The sequence below is a fragment of the Pongo pygmaeus genome, chromosome 1 (genome assembly GCF_028885625.2).
Source record: "Pongo pygmaeus isolate AG05252 chromosome 1, NHGRI_mPonPyg2-v2.0_pri, whole genome shotgun sequence".
In the NCBI taxonomy this organism is placed as follows: domain Eukaryota; kingdom Metazoa; phylum Chordata; class Mammalia; order Primates; family Hominidae; genus Pongo; species Pongo pygmaeus.
Genome location: NC_072373.2, coordinates 99,133,467 through 99,157,278, shown reverse-complemented (window position 1 = coordinate 99,157,278; position 23,812 = coordinate 99,133,467). Strand labels below are relative to the sequence as shown.

General features: G+C 48.5%; 1 protein-coding gene across 4 annotated transcripts in view; it reads right to left on the bottom strand.

Moving 5' to 3' along the window:
* Positions 1-23,812, bottom strand: part of PI4KB (phosphatidylinositol 4-kinase beta) — a 36,882-nt gene that overhangs the window by 1,004 nt on the left and 12,066 nt on the right. For 2 of the 4 annotated variants that reach the window (XM_054474106.2, XM_063663472.1), the window contains 10 exons: positions 22,177-23,113; positions 16,819-16,863; positions 14,157-14,384; positions 12,718-12,945; positions 10,114-10,223; positions 8,772-8,876; positions 8,422-8,545; positions 5,675-5,940; positions 1,280-1,412; positions 891-1,011 (listed from right to left, as the gene is read on the bottom strand). In XM_054474106.2, the coding sequence (XP_054330081.1) occupies positions 891-1,011; positions 1,280-1,412; positions 5,675-5,940; positions 8,422-8,545; positions 8,772-8,876; positions 10,114-10,223; positions 12,718-12,945; positions 14,157-14,384; positions 16,819-16,863; positions 22,177-23,113 (2,297 nt within the window). The remainder of the gene's footprint in view (positions 1-890; positions 1,012-1,279; positions 1,413-5,674; positions 5,941-8,421; positions 8,546-8,771; positions 8,877-10,113; positions 10,224-12,717; positions 12,946-14,156; positions 14,385-16,818; positions 16,864-22,176; positions 23,114-23,812) is intronic. The other 2 variants (XM_054474107.1, XM_054474109.2) reach the window with 2 other exon arrangements.

Sequence of the window (23,812 nt, the reverse complement as noted above, 5' to 3'; positions counted from 1 at the left end):
TTCCTCCCGCCTCAGGTCCTTGATGATGTGGGTGCAGTTCTGCTTGGGCAGAGAGAAGGAACCGGCAGGAACCCCTCATCACCCCACGCCTAAGCCCCTCTGTAGGTGAGGGCATGTGGGCAGAGGAAGGAAGGGGACCAACACCACATCTCCCTCAGTAAGGGTGGAAGGGCCCAGAGGGCAGGCTGGGAGGAGGCTGGAGGGAGTGGGCCCTGAGCTGGGCACTTATCTGGTTGCAGACCTCTGCCTATGCTACGTCTGACACTCACAGATGACCTGGGCCACCGTCATCATGGGGCCAGATGGGGATGATGCTGAGCAACGGCGACAACCTGTGGGGTAGGGGCAGGAATGGGGAGGAGGGGAGACTGGCAGTTCAGACCTGGTATACACCTGGAGCCTTGAGGAGGGGGATGAGGACAGAAGGGGGTCCTGGGCAAAAGACTGTAGATGGCAAGACTGTAGTGGAAGGAGATAATGATGAGAGGGGAAATACTTCTCCGAGCTTAAGGGTGGCAGAGGACAGGGCAATCAGAGGTCATAGTGGAATGGGGAAGAGAGATGGAAGGAGACTGAGAAACTCAGAGCTGGATAGGGGTGGGGAGGTGAGGAGCGGCCAGCAGGCTGTAAATGGGCCTGTTTTCTCCCTAAAGATGCCAAGGAGGCAGGTGCTGCTATCCCCTTCCCCAACCTCCTGGACTTAGCCTTACCAGGGTCAGGAGGAATGTCCTAAAGGAGAAACAAGGCACTGGACCAGAGCTAGAAACCCTCTGGGAACCCCCCTCCCTCAACCCGAGTCTCGGGGTGGGATCAGCTTTCTTATGCTCCAGGGCTCCGACTTAAAGGGGAAGCCTGAGGCACCATGGCACCTGACCTCACCCCAGCCCCACCTTGCTGCATGATCTCCACGATCTGCACCACCTTGTCCATGTGTTTCCGAGCGGCAATCAGGCCTTGCAGCATCAGCATCTTATAGTAGTTGAACATGTCGCCATCCAGGCCGCCCATCACCTGGAAAGGGAAGAGAGCGTTGTGTGCACAAGGGGTCTTACACCGGGGATGGTCCCTGTCCTGACTGGCCTACCAGAACTCCTCCTCCTCTTGGGGCCCTGTTATTTCCCCCTTCCTTATTGGGCAGAAAGCTCCTAGGAACTCCTGCCTCATCCCTAATTACTGCCTGTTCTGTTCATCCCTAATTTGCAGGGAGCCCATCAGCTCCCCCTCCCATGACAGAGAAAGAATACAGTGACCCCAGCGGCACTTCTCCTTCTTGACTCACATCCACAAACTCTGTGGTCAGCTTAAAGGCTGACGTCTCAAAGCCCAGATTTCGGGGTGAGCTGGAGAGGATGAAGCCAAAGTCGATGTGGATGATGTGGCCTTCTGCGTCCAAAAGGATATTCCCATTGTGTCTGAGGAGGGGGAATAGAGGAGAGGAAGAGGCAGTAGTCAGACTGACTGAGGCTGGAACCTTAGCAGCAATACACTGGCCACATGACACCAGGCAGGGGGGTCCCCTGCCATGTTTCCTGCTGCCCGTAACTCCAATCTCCTGTCCAGTTTCCTAGGACCTAAAGCTATCAGTGGAAAGAAAGGAAATCAGAAAAGAAAACTGCTAAAAAAAGGCTATGAGGTCTGAAATCGCTATTAATAATTTAATAAAAATAGTTTAAGATTCTCCCAATTTCCTAGAAATTGCACTTCTGGCACCCAGACTATCCCAATCTAGTAGAGAATCCAGAAGCAAGGAAAGAGGGCCTCTGAGGCTCCAGCCAGCTGTCACAGATGCCAAGTGCTCTACTCAGGGGAGGCTCTATTCAGAGCCTGTTTACCTGTGGGTTATTTGTAACTCCTGTCAGCCCACTGCAGATCAGAGGCCTCACCAGAAGGGAACAACAGAGGCAAGCAGGCTGAGTGAAGCTGAAATGTGAAATAGCATGGGGGCTTCAATGGGTAACTTTTAAATCACTTATGTAAAAAGTCTCAGGAGGCAGTAGTACAGGGCAGCTGTAGAAGAGTTAAAGGGAGATAAATCCCAGGTCTTTGTGATTCCCACATGAATGGCCAGTAGCAGAAGGAACAATTAACATGCTAAGCATGTGAGGCCTGGCCTATTCAGCATAACTGGCCTCCTCAGTGTCAATAGAGGCTTTGTTAGGCTAAGAGCTCATGGTCTGAGGGCCACCTTCTCTGGGGTTGGTTTGGCCAAAAGAGGAGGGACAAAAGGAGAACCTAGTCCCACCTGAGTTCTTCCCCGCTCAGGGAAAACACTAAAGATTTAGCAATCCAGGCACAATCTTGTGAGCCAGAATGGTTCTAGGAGTTGTCATGGTTCAACCTCACATTTTACAGGTGAAGAAACAGAGGCCCTGAGAGAGGAACTGATTTACTTGCCCAAGGTCCCATAGCCTCTCTTTTCACTGCCAGAGTTAGCTCCAGCTGGAAAGCTGCTTAGGACTACTTTTGAAGCAGTTAAAGAGATCCTAAATCCTGACTCCAGTATGGGGCCTCATTCATTACTGCCACTTCTTTCCAGTGGTTGATTCCATTCATGGCTCGACTATATCTATTCTTTTCTGAGGTATATGAACGGCTTATCAGCTACCTGCCCTCCTCTAGCCCTCCTTTTTTAGAGGATGGACTCTCATCTTCCAAACATACTAATTTCCTAAACGAAAGCCCTGGGGCCTGACTAGTGCCAGCTTCCCTGCCACCCATTTACTCAATCCCAGGACTGAGCTCTAGGCTCCCTGGGCCCTGAGTTCAAAATCCTGACACTTCGAGATAGTCTGAAGCTTGCAATCAAATTCCTTATAAATAATTACATTCTCGGCTGGGCGCAGTGGCTCACGCCTGTAATCCCAGCACTTTGGGAGGCTGAGGCAGGAGGATCACCTGAGGTCAGGAGTTTGAGACCAGCCTGGCCAACATGGTGAAACCCCGTCTCTACTAAAAATACAAAAATTAGCTGGGCGTGGTGGCGCATGCCTGTAGTCCCAGCTAATCAGGAGGCTGAGGTGGAAGAATCACTTGAACTCTGGGAGGCGGAGGTTACAGTGAGCCAAGATCACGCCACTGCAGTCCAGCCTGGGCAACAGAGCAAGACTCTGTCTCACAAAAAAAAAAAAAAAAAAAAAAAAAATTACATTTTCCTACAGCTCTCAAATGCAGAGCCTGGGTCCATTTGTAGGGCTGGCAGGGTGGAATGAGCACAGGGTCTAAAAGCTACCTGACTGTTATTTCTCTCATGAGGAAACACGTGTCTGACAGGGTTTTCATCTAGTTTAAATATAAGAATGTCAGGCCATGGCAGAACTTAATAGATGCTAGATTTCTTTTTTTTTTTTTTTTTTTTTGAGATGGAGTCTCACTCTGTCACCCAGGCTGGTGTGCAGTGGTGCGATCTTGGCTCACTGCAACCTCCGCCTCCTGGGCTCAAGTGATTCTCCTGCCTCAGCCTCCCGAGTAGCTGGGAATACAGGCACCCGCCACCATACCCGGCTAATTTTTTATTTTTAGTAGAGATGGGATTTCACCGTGTTGGTCATGCTGGTCTTGAACGCCTGACGTCAGGCGATTCGCCCACCTCGGCCTCCCAAAGTGCTGGGATTACAGGCATGAGCCACTGCATCCAGCCTAAGACTAATTTTTTTTTTTTTTTTTTGAGATGGAGTCTTGGTGTCACCCAGGCTGGTGTGCAGTGGCACGATCTCATCTCACTGCAACCTCCACCTCCTGGGTTCCAGCAATTGTCCTGCCTCAGCCTCCTGAGTGGCTGGGATTACACAGGCATGCGCCACCACGCCTGGCGAATTTTTGGTATTTTTAGTAGATGTGGGGTTTTGCCATGTTGGTCAGGCTGGTCTTGAACTACTGACCTCAGGTGATTCACCTGCCTCAGGCTCCCAAAGTGTTGGGATTACAGGCGTGAGCCACTGCATCTGGCCTAGATGCTACATTTCTAATAAGCTGCTCTGTTAGCTAGCTAGCTACTAGTTGTTTTGTTTTGTTTAGACAGGGTCTCACTCTGTTGCCCTTAATCTCCTGCTCAAGTGATCCTCCCACCTCAGCCTCCAAAGTAGCTGGGACCACAGCTGTATACCACCATGCTCGGCTAATTTTTGTTTATTTTTTGTAGAGACGGGATCTCACTATGTTGCCTAGGCTAGTCTCGAACTCCTGGGCTCAAGCGATCCTCCTGCCTCAGCCTTGTTAGCTAGATTTTTTTTGAGACTCGCCCTGTTGCCCAGACTGAAGTACTGTAGCATGATCTTGGCTCACTGCAATCTCCACCTCCTGGGTTCAAGCAATTCTCCTGCCTTACCTCCCGAGTAGCTGGGATTACACGTGTGCATCACCAGGCCCAGCTAATGTATGTATGTATGTGTATGTATATATATATATAATTTTTTTTTTTGAGTTGGAGTTTCACCCTTGTCGCCCAGTCTGGAGTGCAATGGTGCCATCTCAGCCCACTGCAACCTCTGCCTCCTGGGTTCAAGCGATTCTCCTGCTCAGCCTCCCAAGTAGCTGGGATTACAGGCGCCTGCCACCATGCCCAGCTAATTTTTTTTTTTTGTATTTTAGTAGAGATGGGGTTTCACCATGTTGGCCAGGCTGGTCTCAAACTCCTGACCTCACGTGATTCGCCCACCTCAGCCTCCCAAAGTGCTGAGATAATAGGCATGAGCCACCACACCCAGCCATTGTTAGCTAGATCTTAATGGGCCACCATGTTACTGGAAGCCCCAGCAGCACCGGCCACTGCATTTCCACCTTTCCAGGACAGCTGCCCTGTGCCGAGGGTCTAGAGATGGAACTCATAGGAGCATTCAGGGCAGAGACCCTGGGTCACTGTTGGGAGATACTCTTAGAAGGCAGGGCCTAGATGGTGTAATTATCTTTGTACATTATGTGCCTCACCTATGTGTGTAGTGAGTTTTCATCAAGGTCATGTGATATTGAAAAAAAATGACAGCTCTGGGCAAAACAACAGATACTTACAAGCTGTGGAAATCATATGCTGGAATAAGAAGTGAGGAGAGTTCATGGCTGAGAGTTTCCACTTCATCTCCATCATGTTTCTCCTTTCTGCTCTCAGTCACTAACCACTACCCTTAGTGCCAGGCCCTATTATCTCTCGCTTTGTTGCTAAACGCCCAATTACATCCACCTTCACCCACAGTGCCACAGGGCATTTACTCAACACAGACTGGATCATGTCATTCCTCTGCCTGCAAAATAAAACACCTAAGCTTCACAATGAAGGCCCTTCTTCAACTGGCCTCAATTTACCTGCCTGATGGTACCACCTCCTACTCCACTGCCATGCAGTGCAGTCTGTGCTTTAATCACATTCAATTATTTCTTCTAGCTGGGATGTACCTCCCCTGCAGCTTCCTCTGTCATCATTCTCCCTTGTCCTTGAAGACCCTGCTCACTCAAACCCTTAGTCCTCCCATAAATCCTTCATTTCTTGGCCCTTTTACCCTAGTTCTTATTAGTCTGCCTCCTGACTTAATATCATGTGAACACATCTGTCTCTGCTTAAAATATATTGTTTCATTTTTCACATCTTTGCCATGGAGGGCAGTAATAAGTAATTGAGAACTACACACGAAGGGACAGAGAGAACCCTGGAGAAATGTTAGGATGAGCAGCAGAAGTCACCTACCTGTCCTTGACTTGCAGCAGGTAGCAGACCAAGCAGTACCCAGCACAACTTTGCACAAAATTGCGCTGGGCACTGAGGAATGCCTCAGTGGTGTAACTGCCATGCTCCTGTAGGAAGTAATCGAGCAAGGAGAGCTGTGACTGTTTCTTCACCTGATGGATGGACACAGCGTTGACCACTGGTTCAATCATGCCACTATCAGCCGAAATCACAAGAATCTTGTATGGCTTGATCCAAAGGGGCACTCGCTCCTGTTCCCAAATGGACTGTGAGAAGACATGGAGGATACAGGACTCTTATCTTTCTCCAAACTAGAGAAGGAGGCTAAAACTCCTCCCTTTCTCCAAGCTCTCTCCTTGGTAGCATTGAATTCTAAGCCATCAAGTGAGTAAGACTCACTTAACCCAGGGAGGACCAGGGAGTTTTGAAAGGAAGTCTAGGGCCTGACAAAGTCAGGAAACTACACTCAGGTATGTGGGAAAAGGTATCACCTAAGTAGAAAGCCCAAGACAGGCAGGGAGAACAGGAAACTTCACTATCCCCTCTCAAGCAGGGAGAATGGGAGCTGTAAGTTCAAATAATAAGAAAAAAGAGGCCAGGTGCGGTGGCTTATGCTTGTAATTCCAGCACTCTGGGAGACCAAGGAGGGCGGATCACCTGAGGTCAGGAGTTCAAGACCAGCCTGGCCAACTAGAGAGTGAAACCTCGTCTCTACTAAAAATACAGAAATTAGCCAGGCGTGGTGGTGCATGCCTGTAATCCCAGTTACTCAGGAGGCTAAGGCAGGAGAATCGCTTGAACCCAGGAGGTGGAGGTTGCAGTGAGCCAAGATTGCACCACTGCACTCCAGCCTGGGCGACAGAGCGAGACTCTCTCTGAAACAAAAAAAAAAAAAAAAAAAAAAAAGGAAAGGATTTAGGTCCAGAGAAGACTTCTCTGGAAAATGAAAATATTTGTATGGTATAAAGAACAGTATTAAACAAATTAAGTGGCTTGCAGGTGACCAACCCAGGGGGATCAGAAGATCAATATTTCAGCACACTATAACCTACCTGCTACAGACCATTTGGGAAGTTTTTATGTTGTTTTTTAAAGGGGGAGGACCAAATTATTATTATTTAAAAATTTGATTACAACCAATTGTGTTGGCATTAAAATTAGAGGCATTAAGTTTGAATAATGGATATATGCCAAAAACCAGAAACTGAGTTTGGCAAAAATGGGAAAGGAAGTTTTCCAGTAATTTCAGATTAGAAATCAATTTAGAGAAATGAACCCCATGTTTACAATGATTGTGCCACAGATTTAAACTTCAGTAGTGCATTAGGAAACTGTTCACATTTAGATCTTCACCTTGAGACTTGACAGCTATTTCTTGAAAAAATCTCAGTGCCTTGTATAAATAAATTGGTCTTCCATGTGCCTTAGCACACACTTAACACTAAGAAAAGGTGGGTCACTAAACTTTGCCTCTGCAAAATTTTCTTTTTGGCTCACTTCAGTTAGAAATGCTGATTTCTTCAGCCAGGAGCGGTGGCTCATGCCTGTAATCCCAGCACTTTGGGAGGTGGAGGTGGGCGGATCACCTGAGGTCGGGAGTTCGAGACTAGCCTGGCTCACATGGAGAAACCCCCATCTCTACTAAAAACACAAAATTAGCTGGGCGTGGTGGCGCATGCCTATAATCCCAGCTACTTGGGAAGGCTGAGGCAGGAGAATTGCTTGAACCTGGGAGGCGGAGGTTGTGGTGAGCCGAGATCGCGCCATTGCACTCCAGCCTGGGCAACAAGAGCAAAACTCCATCTCAAAAAATAATAATAATAAAATAAGGAAAAAAAAAATGCTGATTTCTTCAAATGCATATTTTTCTTAGAGACAGGGTCTTGCTATGTTGCTCAGGCTGCAGTGCAGTGGCTATTCACAGTCTCGATCCCGTTACTGATCAGCACAGGAGTCCTGACCTGCTCCATTTCTGACCTGGGCCAGTTCACCCCTTCCTTAGGCAACCTGATGGTCCCCTATTCCCAGGAGGTCACCATATTGATGCCGAACTTAGCGCGGACACCCAATTGGCATAGCGGACTGCAGCCCAGAACTCCTGGGCTCAAGACATCCTCCCGCCTCAGCCTCCTGACTAGCTGAGACTACAGGCCCATGCCAGGGTGCCAGGACATTTTGGAAGTTTTGATCTAAAAGGCAAACCTAGCACTCTGAAGTTCAGACTTAGAACAGGGCAGCTGCAGGTCACAAAAGGGCCAAAAGAGGCCGCTGTGGAGCTGTTCCTATGGCTATTCTTCCCAGGGTAAAGTTGCACTAGCTTTTCTTTACTCTGCTTTTGTTTTAGACCTTGGCAGGAAGGTGGTCCCCGGCAGAATAATCTGTGTAGTCACCTCAGGTTGGCTGGAGTTGGGCTGAGTTCCCCTTTCTCTCCTTCTCTTTTTTTTTTTTTTTTTTTTTGAGACAGAGTCTTGCTCGTCACCCAGGCTAGATTGCAGTGGCACGATCTCAGCTCACTGCAACATCCGCCTCCTGGGTTCAAGTGATTCTCCTGCCTCAGCCTCCCAAGTAGCTGGGATTACAGGCGCCCGTCACTGCGCCTAGCTAATTTTTGTATTTTTAGTAGAGACAGGGTTTCACCATCTTGGCCAGGCTGATCTTGAACAACTGACTTCGTGATCCACCCGCCTCGGCTCCCAAAGTGCTGGGATTACAGCCACTGTGCCTGGCCTCTCCTTCTCTTCTCTTACCTGCAGTTGCTTCAACACCTGAAAGGCCAGAAGCTCTTGCCGAAGATCATCCCCACACTTGACAATGACTGACAGGAGCCGCCAATTGGGGAGATGGCCGTAGGGGGAGCCCTCTCTGATCCGCCTGTGAAGAGAGAAGTAAAGGATGTCAAAGGATGATGCCAGGGTAAGGACAAGAGACATGGCTTCCACAAAAAATCCCAAGCAAACGCCCCATAGGGCAAGGACCCAGACGGCCTGGAAGTCTGACAGATTTTTTTGGAGGCTGATGGACAATAAAGTTGGTGCAGTGAGCACTTGTAACTGCCTCTGAGCTTTGAGAGGGGTTCAGAGACCCACACCCAACTCACCGTACTTTCTCCTGCCAGGGCTCTTTGAGAGCAACTGCAGAAGGATCTTCTGGGTCTCGTTTGAAGGCTGTCGGGGTATGAGCCAGCTGTTCCGAAAGGCGCCGGCTGGCAGGAAGAAAATACATCATTTGCTTGGAGGAGCTACCCCTAAGCCCCATGCCCAGTCTATACTGACATTTCCTGCACTGTCTCCTGGATTCTGGACACATGAAGATAGGAACCCAGGCTGAAACGGACTCATGGGAGAAAACATAACCAATGACACCTTTTTGCTAACTTAGTGATTGTAATCATCTTAAAATTAAGATTACCAGGCCCTCCATATTCCTCTACCAAGGCTGATTCAGAATGAGTGTGTCTCTAGAATTTGCATTTTTCTTTCTTTTTTTTTTTTGAGATAGAGTCTCGCTCTGTCTCCAAGGCCGGAGTACGGTGGTGAGATCTCGGCTTACTGCAAGCTCCGCCTCCTGGGGCCACGCCATTCTCCTGCCTCAGCCTCCCGAGTAGCTGGGACTACAGGCGCCCACCATCACGCCCAGCTAATTTTTTTTTTTTTTTTGGTATTTTTTTTAGTAGAGATGGGGTTTCACCGTGTTAGCCAGGATGGTCTCGATCTCCTGACCTTATGATCTACCCGCCTCGGCCTCCCAAAGTGCTGGGATTACAGGCGTGAGCCACCGTGCCCAGCCTAGAATCTGCATTTTCAACAAGTCCTCCTTCCTCCCCCTGGATTCTGACACAGTCCCTTTGAGACCCCACTTTGAGACACACTGCTCAAACTCCTTCCTCTGGTGCTTTCTTGTTTTTTTTTTCAAGACGGAGTCTCATTCTGTCGCCCAGGCTGGAGTGCAGTGGCGTGATCTCGGCTCACTGCAAGCTCCGCCTCCCGGGTTCACGTCATTCTCCTGCCTCAGCCTCCCGAGTAGCTGGGACTACAGGCATCCACCACCATGCCTGGCTAATTTTTTTGTATTTTTAATAGAAACGGAGTTTCACCGTGTTAGCCAGGATGGTCTTGATCTCCTGACCTCATGATCTGCCCGCCTCGGCCTCCCAAAGTGATGGGGTTACAGGTGTGAGCCACTGTGCCTGGCCCCTCTGGTGCTTTCGTCCCTTTGGAGTCCTTTTAAAATTTTTCTTTTCCTTCTTTGGTAGCCCAAGTAATTTTTCAACCTACACCTTCATTGCCTCAAGTTTGGTGGCCCCAAACAAGGACAGAATGAAAGAAGACGGAAAGACACAGGCTAACAATAGATGATTGAGATGGAGAGGAAGGTAACAAAGAGATGGGAAGTTCCTGAAAGAGGCATGAAAAATGAGGGGCAATGTGATCTGGCCATACCGGATGTCCCCCGCTGCAATGAACACAGGCTCTTTGCTCTCCTGGCTGGTGATGCTGTCCACAGAGAACTGGGAGATGTTGTCACAGCTGTTGGTATGCACTTCGGGGAGCTGGAGAAAGCAGGGGAGTGCTGGTCAGAAGTGCTAAAGTATAGGTCTCCTGTCTTTCCCCTCCTGCTTGCTTGCTATCACTGCAGTATGTTCATCCCTCTCTTTCAAACTCTGCTTACACACCATGTTGGTTACTGGGACCCTAGGCTGCCCAGAGCAGCACTTCTCAACATGTGAACTACCTGCAGTAGAATTACCCAGAATGCAGATTCCCAGGCCCCACCATCAATCTGAATTAGAATTACTGGGAATGGGATCTGAAAGTCAGAATTTTTAACAAGTTCTCCAGAAGACTTCCGATGCACTGAAGTTTGCAAACCACTGCCATGACCATCACAGGAGCTCAAAATTTCAGCCTCACTGAGAGTCCCCCAAGGATAGGGATGCGTTCTCCCCTAAGGTCCAAAGCAGACCCTTTGCAGACTAGCTTCTGACAGTTTCTTCAATCTAAGTCATTCAATCTTATCTTCTCATCTCTCTCTAAATACAGAATATTCTACCAGACCCCAAGGCTCATGTCAAGTCTCTTCTCTCCTTTATACCAGAGCATTTCTTCTCAACTCCATTTGTCACCTAGTACACACTGCTTTGTTGTATATCTAAATTTTTTTTTCTTAAATGTCTAATTTCTCCAATTGGACTATAAGCACAAAGACAGAGATTCTGTCTTTTGGCAAAGTGAAACCTGGCTGTGTTTTTTTTTTTTTTTTTTTAGACAGTTTCGCTCTTGTTGCCCAAGCTGGAGTGCAATGGTGTGATCTCGGCTCACTGCGACCTCCACCTCCCGGGTTCAAGTGATTCTCCTGCCTCAGCCTTCTAAGTAGCTGGGATTACAGGTGTGCGCCACCATGCCCGGCTAATTTTTTGTATTTTTAGTAGGAATGGGGTTTCACCATGTTAGCCAGGCTGGTCTTGAACTCCTGACCTCAGGTGATCCGCTCACCTCAGCCTCCCAAAGTGCTGGGATTGCAGGCATGAGCCACTGCGCTCAGCCCTTGGCTGTGTTTTTGTTTTGTTTTGTTTTAAGACAGGGTCTCACTCTGTCGCCCAGTCTGGAGTGCAGTGCTGTGATCTCAGCTCCCTGCAGCCTCTGCCTCCCAGGTTCAAGTGATTCTTGTGCTTCAAGAATCACTCGCCTCCGGAGTAGCTGGGATTACAGGCATGCTCCACCACATCTGTGTTTTTTTTTTTTTTTTTCTTTTGAGAAGGAATTTTGCTTGTCACCCAGGCTGAAGTACAGTGGCATGATCTTGGTTCACTGCAACCTCCGCCTCCCGGGTTCAAGCAATTCTACTGCCTCAGCCTCCTGATTAGCTGGGATTACAGACACATGCCACCATGCCTGGCTAATTTTTGTATTTTTAGTGGAGACGGGGTTTCACCATGTTGGCCAGGTTGGTCTTGAACTCCTGACCTCAGGTGATCTGCTCTCCTTGTCCTCCCAAAGTGCTGGGATTACAGGCGTGCGCCACCGCACCCGGCATAATTTTTCTAGTTTTAGTGGAGATAGAGTTTCACCTTGTTGGCCAGGCTGGTCTCGAAATCCTGACTTCAAGTGATCCACCCACCTCGGCCTCCCAAAGTGTTGGGATTACAGGTGTGAGCCACTGCGCCTGGCCAGCTGTGTTAATAGCTCTACACAAAATTCTGCTCTGGCTCTTCATGCCCCAGAATAAAGCTGAAGTTTCTTTCCCCAGCTTACAGTGTCCTTCCTATAGTCTGGTCCATGCCCACGTGTCCAGTCTTATTCTTCACCACTTCTTACCTCACACCTGCACATCACAGCCAGACAAAATTTCTTTCAATTCCTATAATGGCCCAAGCTCCCTCTTGTCTTCCGGCCTTTGCACGCAGTGTTCCCTCTGTCCAGCACTCTTTGTCCAGCTAATTCCTACCCATGCTTCCAGCCTCAGCTGAGAGATTACTTCCTCCAGGAAATCTCTTGTGATGCCTGCCCCAAGTCTGGTGCTCCTATAATGTCCTATCCTTTCCCCCATGGCTTGACTCTCACCACACTACAACTACTTGCTTACTGGCCTTGTTCTCTTTCCAGTTAGCTCATAAATCCCTTGTAGGCAGGCGCCAAGTCTTGTTCACTAGCACACAGCACTCAGGTCTGGCACATAGAAGGCCCTCAATAAATATTTCTTGAATGAATTAACGTATGACTTCTCATCCTCTGCTATTCTATGACAACTTTATATAGGTGTTCAATAAATATTTTCATTAAATTTCCCTCACTCCCCTTGGCCTAGAAGTTCCTCTTTACATTTAAATCTCTTTACATTCCTTCACCTGGAAAACGAATTCCACCTGAATCTATTCCAGGCTAGAGTTGTTCAGAGCTTTCCCCCTCTTACCCCTCACTACCTACACCACTCATTTGGGTACTTGCCTTACCCTGCCTTGGGATATGCTGTCTTGTTTCCAACATAGTGAAAGCTCCTGGAGAAAGCTCCTGTGACCCAGCATTACCTCCTTGAAACTTCCTCACCTCCACTTGCAGCTCGCCTATGTCATCCACTGACCAGGCCTCATCATCGTTGTCATAGTTGGGCACAGTGCTGAAGCTGCCGGCTCGCTGCTCATGGGTAATACCACATTCGGGCAAGTTCTCTACGGACCTCGTACTCCGAATTCGGTTCTCGGGGATCCGGGCAGGGACACTGGTGGTATCAAAGTTTTCACATTCAAGGACTTCCACATAAATCAGGTAGGGAGCCTGGGGGAAGAGTGAGACAGTATTTGCAACTTACTTCCACCACTAACCCCCAAATCTCAACTCTGTTAGCAAGGTTCTTCCTGCTGTCCTTTCTCCTAGCTCCAGCCTTCATCCAGTAGTCCTCTGAAACTATGAACACTGTATTTAGGGCAGACACTTGTCCTATGATCACCTATGTAAAGAATTTGGGTGACAGAATGCATAAGTCTTCAAAACGTTTCAACTGAGCTCCAAAATGTACAGATGATGCGCTTGGGCCAAACCACTATAGACTATCAATTACATGCTGTAAGGGAGGCCTAGATGCTTCTGTGGGCTTGTCCTGAAGACAGGGCCCAGAGAGCTACAGTGGACAAAAAGACTGGGACAAAGCTGGGCACTGTCCCAAGGAGCATCCCAAACTTCAATATTTCCTTTGAAAGAAGAATATGGGCTGGGTGCGGTGGCTCACACCTGTAATCCCAGCACTTTGCGGGGCTGAGGCAGGTGGATCATGAGCTCGGGAGTTCAAGACCAGCCTGGCCAAGATGGTGAAACCTCGTCTCTACTAAAACTACAAAAATTAGCCGGGTGTGGTGGCAGGTGCCTGTAATCCCAGCTACTGGGGAGGCGGAGGCAGGAGAATCGCTTGAACCTGGGTGGCAGAGGTTGCAGTAAGCCAAGATTGTGCCACTGCACTCCAGCCTCGGCAACAGAGTGAGACTCCATCTCAAAAAAAAAAAAAAAGAAGAATCTGAACCATGAATACTCATTCCAGTCAGCACACAAATTCAGCTAATTCTCTCCAGTGTGAATTGGGCATCCTCTCTTTCTGTCTGCTCATTCTGATCAGAAATGGTCTTAGAAACAAAATATTTCTCTATCCTTATGGTTGCTGTATCTGGAAAGCCCAAGAGTTATAGAAGGGCTGGAGAAAAGCTACCAAAATGACCATAAGGTGGGGTGAAGAACAATTCTCCTAAGATACAGCAAGAAGGAAGCTAAAAAGATTAAGTTTCTTTGGTCCAGAAAAACAAAGCCCAAAAAGGGATACGGGGGGCTCTCAAAATCACAATTGCACTGAGACAGAGTCATGGTTGACATATGCATCATGAACTATGAAGGGAGTCTAGGATGTTGGTGTGGGCATCACTGGTCATACACACAAACCCTGAAAAACCATGGGTGAAGAGTCACGTCCTGGGTAGGGGTTTGGGCCAGAACCCATCTACCTTGTCCTTGGAGTTGAGGACAACAGCCTGTGTGTGGGGTACACGGACCACGTGGTGGTCAAAGCCAGCAGTGGGCAGCCAGACTCGGGCAGGGAGCTTATGGTTGAGCAGGGAGAGCTCTGAGATCAGCCTCTGTGTTTTCTGTTCTTTGGTGGGGAGCGTGGCCAGCCGCTTGCCGATCGCCATCAGGGACTTGATGAATTCTCTCTCAGGAGCCAGTCGAACAGGCTACAGGGGTTTGGGGTAAGACAAAAGATGGTGAAGAAACCACAGAATACAATGGCCCACTCACTCAGTCACTCCTGGCCATGCAGGCCGGGGACCCCAGTATCTGGAGAACTCTAGGAAAGGAGCTGTTTTTTAGTCTTAGTAGGAGCTTCCACCCACCCTTCACAACTTGAATTGAGAATAGCCAGCACATTCCTTCCCTATAGGCTATCCCTTGAAGGTAAGGGAGGCCATGAGTCCAGGTAACTGGGATGCACTCCTCTTCTCTTGGACTTGGGTTCCTTAAGGACTGTACCAAGGCTTTAGAGTGAGCAGGGGGACACAGCTGGATAGGTTAGCCAGGGCCACAGAGAGAAGAGCTGCTTACACCTGAATCGTTTCACCCTTTTCAAGAACAGGGTTGTCCTTCTCCCCATCTGGATCCCTGGGCTAGATCTCTGCCGAGGGGCTCTGCCAAGTCCCGCAAGGCTAGAGAAGGGAGCCCCACATCAACATTTCCACTTTCAAAGAGGAAAGATGCTCGTCATTCAAATTAGTTCTGTTGATTTCCATGGTATCCCCCTGTCCGTCCCACAGTCTCTTACAAGGCGTCAATGCACATGCAGGGGATGGAAAGAGGATGAGCGGATGAGCAGACTTTACATTAATCAAGGAGAAAGAAAAAGTAGATGGAAGGAAGTAGGTAGATGGAGAAAGCAACAGCTCCTTTTAGCCCTTGATGCTGGCCCTGAAGGCCTGTCTCTTTTAGTGACTCCTCTTTGGGTCCTCTTCCCCTACCTCTCAGTGACTAGGTTCCCCATATTAATTCCCTGCTGTGAGTTTGACTCCTTGTGCTGGGCAATTCAGTCATCCTCAGAAAGAGCAAAGTTGGTCTTGGAATTAAGGTGCAGGTGGGGAAAAAGAGGGACTCAGCTAGACATGAAGAAGGGCTCTCTTCCCAGTCTAAGCCCTTCTACCGTAAGGGGCATTTTATCAAGATAGCCACCGAACTCCCCATCCCATCTCCCCTCAGCTGGATATAAACAATCTCTCCTCCTCTTGTAGAAACAGCATTTAACTCACCAAACCTTTCTCTCCCTTTCCGTGTGTCTTCCTTAGTTTCTGGATTGAGAGAATTTCTATCCTGCTCCCTCACACTCTAAAAGAGCTTCTTTTGAAAACTGGGGCGTATCAGGCCTACCTCTGCGTGTGCAACAGTGCCAGGATTCAAAGGAAAAGCTCATCCCGGCCTCTGCCTCTTGGGAGATGGTTCAGAGTGCCACATAGGGACTGAAACAGGGTGTCTAAATCCTTCAGGAATGCTTTAGGTGACATTATTGAAAAGAGATAAAGAAAAGGAAAACAATGGAATTGGGTTTCTAAGGTCCCTGGAAATATCCTGGGGGTCTAATAGAGAAAGAAAATAAGAGGAAATTTGAAGACTCACTTCTTCCTTCATCTGAATCCACTCAGACGGCAACTGATCTCTGTCCCAAGGACCCTCTACCCCAACCAATTCATAATCATCTCAGATTAGAAAAGGCAGAATTCCTTCCCATTCTCAAATCAGCATTTGGGTTAGGGGCCCCTAAGTTACGTGAGCATGTTAGAAATGCGACCCCAGGCCTCAAGAGAGAGGCTCTGCCACATGGGAGGAGATAGAAATCATGACTGAAAGGGGATTAGCACAGAACAGAGAAAACTGATTTGACAGACAAATCAAATAGAAAATATAAAAAAAATCATCCAAACTCCCAGAGGTCCTGCATTTCCTCTCACGTCTTTGCCCAGCAACAAGGTCCAAGACCCTGTGGGACCAAAGGGTCAGGGGTTAGTCCAGAGGGAACAAGAAAGGAGAGGGGATTAAGGAACATCCTGGGCAGTGAGCTGGGAAAAGGGAAGAACTCAGATCTGGAAAAAATGTGGTTGAAGTTAAAAAGAAAACCAGTTGTGGAGAGGCAAAACTTTCCTTCAGGCCAAGTCCTATTTGTTTTTGGAGTCAGCTCACCAGCACAGGGCCTAGCATTTAGAAGATTATGAATAAATATTTGATAATCTGACGGCAGAAGCCATGGGGAAAGGGTTCTGGGTGGGAGAAACAGGATCCTGGGGGTTTCTGCCAGGCAGTTTTTGGCTCCAATCCAGGAGTGAATTCTACCTCCCTCCCAGCTGTTTGCTCCAGACACTCAGTGGGGGCTGAGCAGCACTGTACTCCAGCTGTCTCTGAGAGAAGGATCAGCTGAGCTCATCTCAGCCTGGGCTCAGGATTTCCACCGCAAAGGTCAGGGGGACTCCAGCAGATCTGGGAGGTCTGGGAGGGAGGAGCTGATCTCCCAGTAAGAAAAGGGGCATTTTAACTCCAGCCTTGGCCTGGGGGCTCAGAAGACCTGGGGACGGAGAGGAAATGCGGCCATTGGGGGAGCCTGCCACCCCGTCCCAGCCTGGCCCCACTTACGGAACTGAATGAATTATCAATACTCTCGGTGCTGGAGGAGAGCTCCTGGGAAAGGGCCAGAGGGCAAAGGGAGAAGGAGGGGGTGGGAAGGGAGGGGAGAGAGACAAAGGTAAAGAATTTAGCTCCAACTTGGATCGTAACTGCTTCTCTAGTGAAGTTCTACCTTTCTGCTTTAATAAAAGAAAGTCAACTCAGAAATGCTACTTGCCCAGATGCTTGACCACTTGTGGGAGATGCTGGAAGGGCAGCTCAGACTTTAAGGTCAGAAGGACTGAAGAGACAAAGCAGCCTCTGCTTTTCACTTTATTCCCTTCTATTCTCAACTGAATGGATCTTCCTTCTAGGCCAAAGCTCTAAAGCTGGGTCCCTAGGGCAGTAACTGCACTGCCAAGCTTCCCTGCTGTTTTTTTTAACCCACTCACATGCTCTCAACCAAATCCTTCTCCATGGGGACCACCACAGGACTGAACTTAATAAGCTGCATGGCTCCCATACTGGAAACCCCATGTTCCTCCAGCTTTTTGGAAACCTCAGGGAGGAAGAAAAGCTAAACTTTCAGTGGCAGGTATACCTTTTCTCTAATTAGCCTCATTATCACCCTGGGAAGCTGAATCCCAATCTTGAACCTCTGTGACAAAGAGCATCCTAGACCCATGAACCCAAAATCTCTGGGCTGGATGCTGATGGGAGTGAAGGATAAATCAATCTCCTATCTACCAAACCCCCTTAGGCTTCCTATCAGGCTATCCACATGATAATCAATATATTACAATTTTTGATATAAGTTGGGGAGTTAGCTATATCCATCTAGAAAGCTGACTAGCTGGATAGCAGCTGTCCTAGTCCCAGCCCAGAGGATTTATCTAAACATCACCCCATTCCTGTGTCATACATGTCCGTGTGCAAAACAGGGGAAAGAGATGGTGTCAAACTCTCACTCAGCAGCTCTGAGGCAACACTCATGCACAGGGCTCATCCTGGGTTGTGTCCAACATGGTCTTACCAGGGCAGGGAACAGGGCAGCATGTGTGCACAAATCTAGGTTGGGGGGACATTGAGGTTGGGGGGGGTTAGACTTAAAAGACAAAGTCGTAAGAGCTCCCAGGGCAGAAGGGCAGTGGTCAGTGAGTTTCTACTCTGAAATCTGCTGAGTAGATTCAAGCATCCACTTGAACTCAATTCCATGGTTTCAGTTCTATTCTAGCTGGAGGTCCTATGGTCAGGTCCTTCCTTGAAGAATCTGGGGACTGGAGCACTTTGAGGGAGAAGCCACATTTGGAAACATGCCCCTAAGGCAACAACTCTTCCATTTTGGGTAGAAAGTGGTGGGAGAATTAAGGCAATGAGGATGTCAGAGTCTATGACTTAGTGGTTCTATTTTCTACCTACGAGCTGGTTGAAGAAGGAACAGCAGGCAGGATATTGGCTCCCTGAGCAACGCTCCAGCTGATTCTGTCACAGACAGGTCCTGTCTGACTCATTAACAGCCCTGGGGGAAGGGAGGTATATCATGACCTGCTCCTCTCCTACTCCCTGGGCTTGAGTCACTCATACTGAGTCAGCTCCAGGGAGTAAAGATGAAGCAAGAAGCTGACATCACACCATACCAAGCTAGAAGGCCTACTGGGGCTTCCAGTGTGACATGCAGCAGATATCTCTGTACAAAGGTTGCAGTCCTGAAAAGACAAAGCTAATCTACTAACAGTGTCATTATGTGGGGGAGGGTGTGATACCTAAATCACTCTCTCCTCTTAGCTCCCCCATTCTATACCAAAATATTTGCCATTTGGTTACAAATGGGAGGACAAACTGCCTGAGCAGAGTTCCCCGACTAGGCTGATAAAATGGCTTTGAAGGGGCAGGCTTTGAGGAGCAGTGGTGGAAAATGTGAAAAATCAGCGCACAGCCTTCTGACTGTGGGAGAGAGTGTACAGGATTCCTCAGAGTAAGAAAGAGAACACTGTGAGAGCTGAGCAGAGAACAACTCTGCAGGGAGACCACGGGCAGGAAGAGAACTGTACATGCTGCCCCTGAGCCTCTTCTTTGAGGCCCGACCTCATCCTTGGGAGCCCCTCTACTGGTGGTAGGAGCATAGTATTAAACTCAGAACCTAAAATAAAAGCAAGAGATTGGGAGCAGAGTGTTAGGGTCTACCTAGAGATTCTCCTAGAGTATCTCTGCTTAGGTCTTAGATAATTATGTGCCTCATTTTAGTAAGCCGTATACTTCCTGTTTATGGCAGAACACAACTTTTTCAAGAGAGTCACAAACTAAACAGTTCCCTAGATACTGGGGTTTTCATTATTACTTTACACGTTCCTAGAGGGAAGGATAACATTTTATTCCCCATCCTCCACAGCCTCTAGCACATGGCTTTGCACATTGTACAAGGTCAATAACTACATGTTGAGTGAATGCATGTTACATGAAAGGGAAGAAGGATGAGTAAAAGGAAAACCAATTCCTTTGGTATTTAGGGGACACAAGCCTTGACAGACGCATCCTCAAAATGCCAAAGGGGCTGGATCTAGTCACTCATGCCTGTAATCCCAGTGACTTGGGAGTCTGAGGCGAGAGGATGACTTGAAGCCAGGAGTTTGAGACTAGCTTGGGCAACAGAGCACGACCTCATCTTTACAAAAAATTTTTTAAAAAATTAGCCAGGTGTGGTGGTACATAGCTGTAGCCCCAGGTACTTGGGAGGCTAAGATGGGAGGATTGCTTGAGCCCAGGAGTTAAAGGCTACAGTGAGCTACGACTGTGCCACTGCACGCCAGCCTGGGCAACAGAGCAAGACCCTGTTGCAAGAAAAAGGGCAGACGGACAGACAGACAGGTGGGCGGAAGGAAGGAAGGAAGGACAGACGGAAGGAAGGAAGGAAAAGGGTTGGGAGAGATCCCTGTGCTGAAGACTCTAATGCTTAGAAACCTAGTGATATTCACGTTTCTGTCTCTTTCTTGCTCTCCCATTTTCTGTGGAGCCATAGTGAATTCAGGTATTTCATTCTGTCAGTATCAGATAATGCAGGAGTGCCTGGGAACATAGTATCTCCTTCCTTTCCTGGATCTAGTGACCCAAGATAAGGAGTCAGGTTGGAAAGAATGGCAGCTACAGAACCCACCCTAAATGATGTAAGTATTCACCTAATACCTGCCTCTCAGTGCCATCCATAATCTTATCCTGGAGTGGGAGTTAGATGCAAGGAAAGAGGGACCAAGGATCAGCAGAGTAAGAAAAGCCCTGAGGCCTCAGCTTTTCTGGTCCTAAGATGAGCACTACAAAATGGATACAGAGAAAAGCCAAGCCTGACAAGAGGCACCAAGGAATTCACTTCCAGCTGCTCACCCTCTGCTACAGGTTTGACTCCAAGATGAGACAGCTATCCAACCCTTCATGTTCCACTAGAATCTGGATGACTCTTCTTGTTCTGCAGCAACTTCTCTTCATGACCCAGGGCTCTGCTGCCAAGCTCAACCAGATATGAAAACGGTCCATTCTAGTTCTGACAACAGTTTTGGCTTTGCCTGTGCATGGATGTGGAAGCTTAGATGGCCATAGCCTGGGCCGTTCTTCCCCACATGGCTTCTGACAGCTGGGGACCTCAGGAAGTAGATATTGAGAAATAACCAAGGCAGTTCAGCTGAATGATTATGAGTACCAGCTGGAGATTTGAGTCCTGGTCTGAGATTCACTAGTTGAGGGACCTTGGGCAAAACATCTAATCTTTCTAAGCCTCGGTTTCCTCGCTGGTAAAATAATACCTGTCTCTTAGCACGGTTGTGAGGATTAAATGTAAAGTACCTGGCAAGATGCCTGGCACATAAGTGCTGAATAAATGTTAGCACTTTTAGCTTTACCATTATTAAAGTATCCTAACAAAATTCCAAATTTCCACAGAGCAGGCTCTATAGTCTCCCTCCCTCTTCCTTTTCTCTAGTCACTCTGACTTCCCTCTATTTGAAAGAAGTCCCATTGTATCAAAAACGTGGGTGGGTTATATACCCCACAGAGGCAGATGCCAGGACCATAACTATCCGCATTTTTCAAAAAGTGCAAATTCCCACTTTTTTTCTCCCTTCTTTTCTAGGCTGGGTTGGAAGCCAGGATGGGAGCCTGGCCAATGGTGAGTCAGAGGGGAGGACTGGAGCACCATTGTCTGGCTGGGACACCAGGTCACTGACACTTGGTAGTCCACTGGGCAGCTTTCCCTGCTATCTGTCCAGATGCAGAGTGAAGAGTGGGTATAACCTATTCATGTGGCCACCTCTTCCCTGCTCTATATCCTAAGTTATACCTCCAACTGCTGCTGTAGCTTCCTCTTCTTCCCAGCCTCCAGGTCCTTGACTAGGCACTATATTTACTCTATACTAAGAGTGCTTTCTCTTCCCTTTGTGCTTCTCCCAAATGGCATGGGAAAGATACCAGCAAGGCACTCTTCCCCATAAGGAAAGGCAGGCAACGAAGGCATTCTCCAGATGCCTCAGTGATAAGAGAATGAACCTTACACTTACGTCAACAAAAGGTAGGATCTTCAGGGGGTAGTGAAAAGGGATTAGATTATGAGGAGGAGTGGCCAGGAGAATGAAGCTGATGTTCTAACATCTCCCCTACCCCAGCACACACAAAGACAATAGTACCTTTTCCTTTCCCACAGATGCTGCTCTGAGAGGCTCTGGTAGCTATCTCAAGTCTCAGGTCAGGGTGTGGAGGGCTTCTGCCACAGATCTCATTAACACAGTAGATGTTAATGGAATGGCAGTTTATTTATTTATTTATTTATTTTGAGATGGAGTCTCACTCTGTCGCCCAAGCTGGAGTGCAGTGGCGCGATCTCTGGTCACTGCAACCTCTGCCTCCCGGGTTCAAGTGATTCTCCTGTCTCAGCCTCCCAAGTAGCTGGGATTACAGGCGCCCGCCACCACGCCTGGCTAATTTTTGTATTTTTAGTAGAGACGGGATTTTGCCATGTTGGCCAGGCTGGTCTCAAACTCCTGACCTCATCATCTGCCTGCCTCAGCCTCCCAAAGTGCTGGGATTACAAGCGTGAGCCACCGCGCCTGGCCAGTGCAGTTTAAAAATGATTTGGGACACAGTCAGGAGCATCAGCCTTGCCATGACCTATATGACCTGAGGCAACTCACTTTATCTCTCTGGGTCTGAGTTCTTCCTTTGTAAACTAAGGCAGGCAAAATACATGAATTCTAAGGTCTTTCCATTCTAACATTCCATGCTTTTATCAGTGAAATGAAACAGAGGGAGGACAGAAAGAACAGCGTAACCCTGTGTGTATACAGGAGGCATCTTGTCTCCATGCAGCCCTCTACCACCTTTTGTCTCCGGCCCTCCCCAGAATTTTACCTCATCCTCATTCTCCACTTTAGGGTTGCTGGCTGTTCGTTTCAGGTTGCTGCTGAGACTTATGCTGGCAGTAGCATCTGACTTAGAGCGCTGGTGAGTCCTTTTGGAGGGAGACAGCCCTGTGTCAGGGGCCGGGCTCAAGGAGGGCAGCTCCCTCTTCCTGTGAGCTGGCTTTAGCTCATCTGAGAGGATCAGCTTCCGTAGCTTGGTCCCACGGGAGTGTCGTTGAGTGGAAATGTGCATGTCTGAAGAATAGGCCCCAAGCAACAGGGCACATTGGAGGGAAAAGTTAATGCTCTGGCGGCAACGGTGGACTATGTAGGGCTTAATGGCATCACCCACGTCCTCATCCATGTGGATGTACATGTTAAGCAACTGGGGCAGATAGAAGTCCACGTCCTCATTGCGAAAGCAGAAGAGCCGGTTGCCGATGTAGGCTTGTACTCCAGGCTCCTTGGAGTTATACAGGTATGAAATGGCCATGGAGATGTCAAACAGTTTTGACTCAAACAGCCTCAGCAGCCAAGACTGTTTAGCTGAGTTGTTCTGCCGCCGTCTTCTTGCTCCTTTGGCTGTGCCTGAGGCCACAGCGGCCCCCATCTCATCTTCCTCCTCCCTGATCTGGGCAGGTGGATCATCTAGGCAACGAATCTCACTGTCCACACCATCCCCATTGACCAACTCCAGTGGGGTGCCTCTGCTAGAGACTGCCATGCCTCCATGCAAAAGCTTGACTTTCTCCAACACCTCCTGGCAGGCCTTCTGGGCCACCTCAGGGTCAATCACTGATAGTTCCCCGACCCCCTCCGTGATGACACTTAGCAGGGACCCCCCATTATTCCCTGGTGGGCCAGAAGTGGGCTCAGAAGTTGGCTTCAGGGGGGCAGGCTCCACTACTGTATCTCCCATGGCCACAGCCAGACTTCGAGCTTCCAAGCTACAGGAAGAGGGAGAGAGAAAAGAACAGAAAGGGAGACACATACACACACTGGTTAGTGGTGCCATCCTCAGATCTTCCCTTTGCTATGACACCTTCCCAGGCACCTCCTCTTTTTGTCTTCCTGGACTCCTTCAAAATCAGATAAGAAGACATTTCCTAGGAAGCTTTCCTGACTACCTCCAGTTCTGATTACATTACTCATCATTCCTCCTGTAGTTACTCAGCTTAACCTCTGTTCTTAGCTTATATATGTGAAATGTTGTTTTGTATATGTTGTATTTATATAGATTTATAAATTCTTGTTGTTGTTGTTGTTGTTGTTGTTGAGACGGAGTCTCGCTCTGTCACCCAGGCTGGAGTGCAGTGGCGCAATCTCAGCTCACTGTAAGTTCTGCCTCCCGGGTTCACACCATTCTCCTGCCTCAGCCTCCCAAGTAGCTGGGACTATAGGCGCCCACCACAACGTCCGGCTAATTTTGTTTTGTATTTTTAGTAGACACACGGTTTCACCATGTTAGCCAGGATTGTCTCCATCTCCTGACCTCATGATCCGCCCGCCTCAGCCTCCCAAAGTGCTGGGATTACAGGCGTGAGTCACTGTGCCTGGCCTAGATTTACAAATTCTTTTTTTTTTTTGAGACAAGGTCTTGCTCTGTTACCCAGGCTGGAGTGCAGTTGCACAATCTGGGCTCATTG